This window comes from Protomyctophum parallelum, assembly GCF_964188405.1.
Source record: "Protomyctophum parallelum genome assembly, chromosome: 18".
Classification (NCBI taxonomy): Eukaryota; Metazoa; Chordata; class Actinopteri; order Myctophiformes; family Myctophidae; genus Protomyctophum; species Protomyctophum parallelum.
The window spans coordinates 36,880,607-36,882,596 of NC_139716.1; the positions used below are offsets into that span (position 1 = coordinate 36,880,607).

Below are 1,990 nucleotides of genomic sequence, written 5' to 3' on the forward strand. Positions count from 1 at the left end.
GTAGTCACCTCATAAACACATGAAAAAAATACAAAAATTGTGGCACAAATTGGCTCGTTGTTGGTCTCCATTCATCAAGTGCTTTATGTTTATGGAGAAAACGTTTTAAATGAAAAGTTACGTTATTTCTCTCCTCCTCTGCTCACACAGTGTGTGTTTTTCCCCTTCATCACCACACAAAGCCAAGTGAAACACCGTTTGATTACGTGTAGAAATGTCTTCTAAATCCTGACTGTTTTCTTGAAAAAGCTCTGTTTTTCTATGTCAGTCGTTCTCAAACACTTTCATGTCACTTTTCATGATTCTTCAAAAATAGCAGACCTACAAGCTCGTAGTGTGCCACTCGGTGGCGCGCTATGAGCTTGTAGATCTGATTTTTTTCAATAGCTAAACCATAGCATAATGCTAACACCAAAAGGGGTTCCCGCCCAAAATGGGTTAATACTGTAAATATTCATGAGAGAGCTGGAGCCACTTGTATGCTGTTGATCCTCAGTACAGTCTGCGGCGAGACCATCCATCTCCGCGTCTCGTGTCTCTTGCGTTTCTTGAAGCGCTGAACGACTTTGGGCCACGACTCAGTCTTCTCCACCACGGTGGCCTCGACCCGGACCAGATCGCACCCCAGCAGAGGTCTGCCGATCAGCGAGAAGTCTTCTCCTCCGACCATCAGCACCTTCTCCATGCGGATCCTGTCCCCACACTGTGCTTCCACATGGTTCTCTATGAGGATCAGGTCTTCTCCGGTGACCTTCCACTGACGTCCAGAGAACTGCACCACGGCGAACAGCCTGCCGTAGTTCTGACCGCGCAGGAGGAGGTCGTTCACCTTCTGGACCACCGCTGCGTGTCGCCGCCGCTGTTCTTCCAGGTCGATGTGATGCGACTCTGTTGACCACGGAGGAGAGGAGAGAGAGGTCCGTGGAACGACACGACCGGACGGTAGGCTGACACCGTGAGAACTCTGCTGCCGGGTGAGGACGACGGTAGGAGACAGCGCCACGTTGTTGACTTGTAATCTTCTGAACATGTGAACGAAGCAGCTTCTCAACGTCACCGCCATATCGGTGTGTCACAGTGATTATCCGGCTGTAAATGTCTTCTCTTATGGGGGTCGCACAAACCCCGGTCACTCATCCCAGGCAAGCCCCCATGTCACCGGGAGATCACGTGACATCAGCCCCTGTCTTGAGTGTGGTGCCTCGAGTCCTGTGTCCTATGTGTTGCATCCTGTATCCTGTGTCTTGCTTGGGTACTGTATATTCTGAGGATTTGAGATCTTGCTGAGCAGTGTAGTCGCGATCCCCCACAGAACCTCTTCGGATTCTTATTATAAATATATGGTTCACTATAGATGCCCGTCATGACTCATGATGACGATGCCAGCTAACCGAGTATACGTATCACCATGACGATGCCCGGGCGTGTATATCCATATTATGAGGTTTCTAGTCTGATGTCAGTGCTGGATATCGCTGTTGTCTCCATATATGGAGCTCCAGGTGAAATAACACAGGCTTTCACCTAGAGCTCCATATATGGAGACAACCTATACTATGTACTATGCCCAGGTCTCGTGACATCGCATGCGCCGGTAGGCGTGACAGCCTACCGTGACATGAGCCTTGCATGCATGCCCTAATAGTATTGTTGCATATTGTATGCATATTTATCCACTGATTTATATAGGCCTGTATTTTATAGATGGTTTTATTAGGTTGGGGTCATTGCACTGTATTGCATCAATTTATATGAATCAGCCATTTGCATTCTTCTATTTTATACGTAATGTAATTTTGAGCATTATAGTTTTAATAAATTGTGGTCTGTGGTGCTTCCAGGGTCTGACATTTACTAATTTTTTTTGTAGAACGCTAGAAACCACATGTATTACAATATTTTCAGACAGTTATCCACTTAAAGCCTCAACCCTGTACTTGGCATGCCATCTATTCCCTCTATACCAAACCTCTTTGCAAAAAATAGCGAT

General features: G+C 46.7%; 1 protein-coding gene across 1 annotated transcript; it reads right to left on the reverse strand.

Annotated features, from left to right (window-relative positions):
- Positions 1 to 454: 454 nt before the first annotated feature.
- LOC310876123 (large ribosomal subunit protein bL21m-like) lies at positions 455 to 1,063 on the reverse strand (the record flags this gene model as incomplete). The annotated part of the gene is made up of 1 exon (XM_083789568.1): positions 455 to 1,063. The coding sequence occupies one exon, from the start codon at positions 1,061 to 1,063 to the stop codon at positions 455 to 457; it is 609 nt and encodes a 202-aa protein (XP_083645694.1).
- Between the last annotated feature and the right edge of the window lie 927 nt (positions 1,064 to 1,990).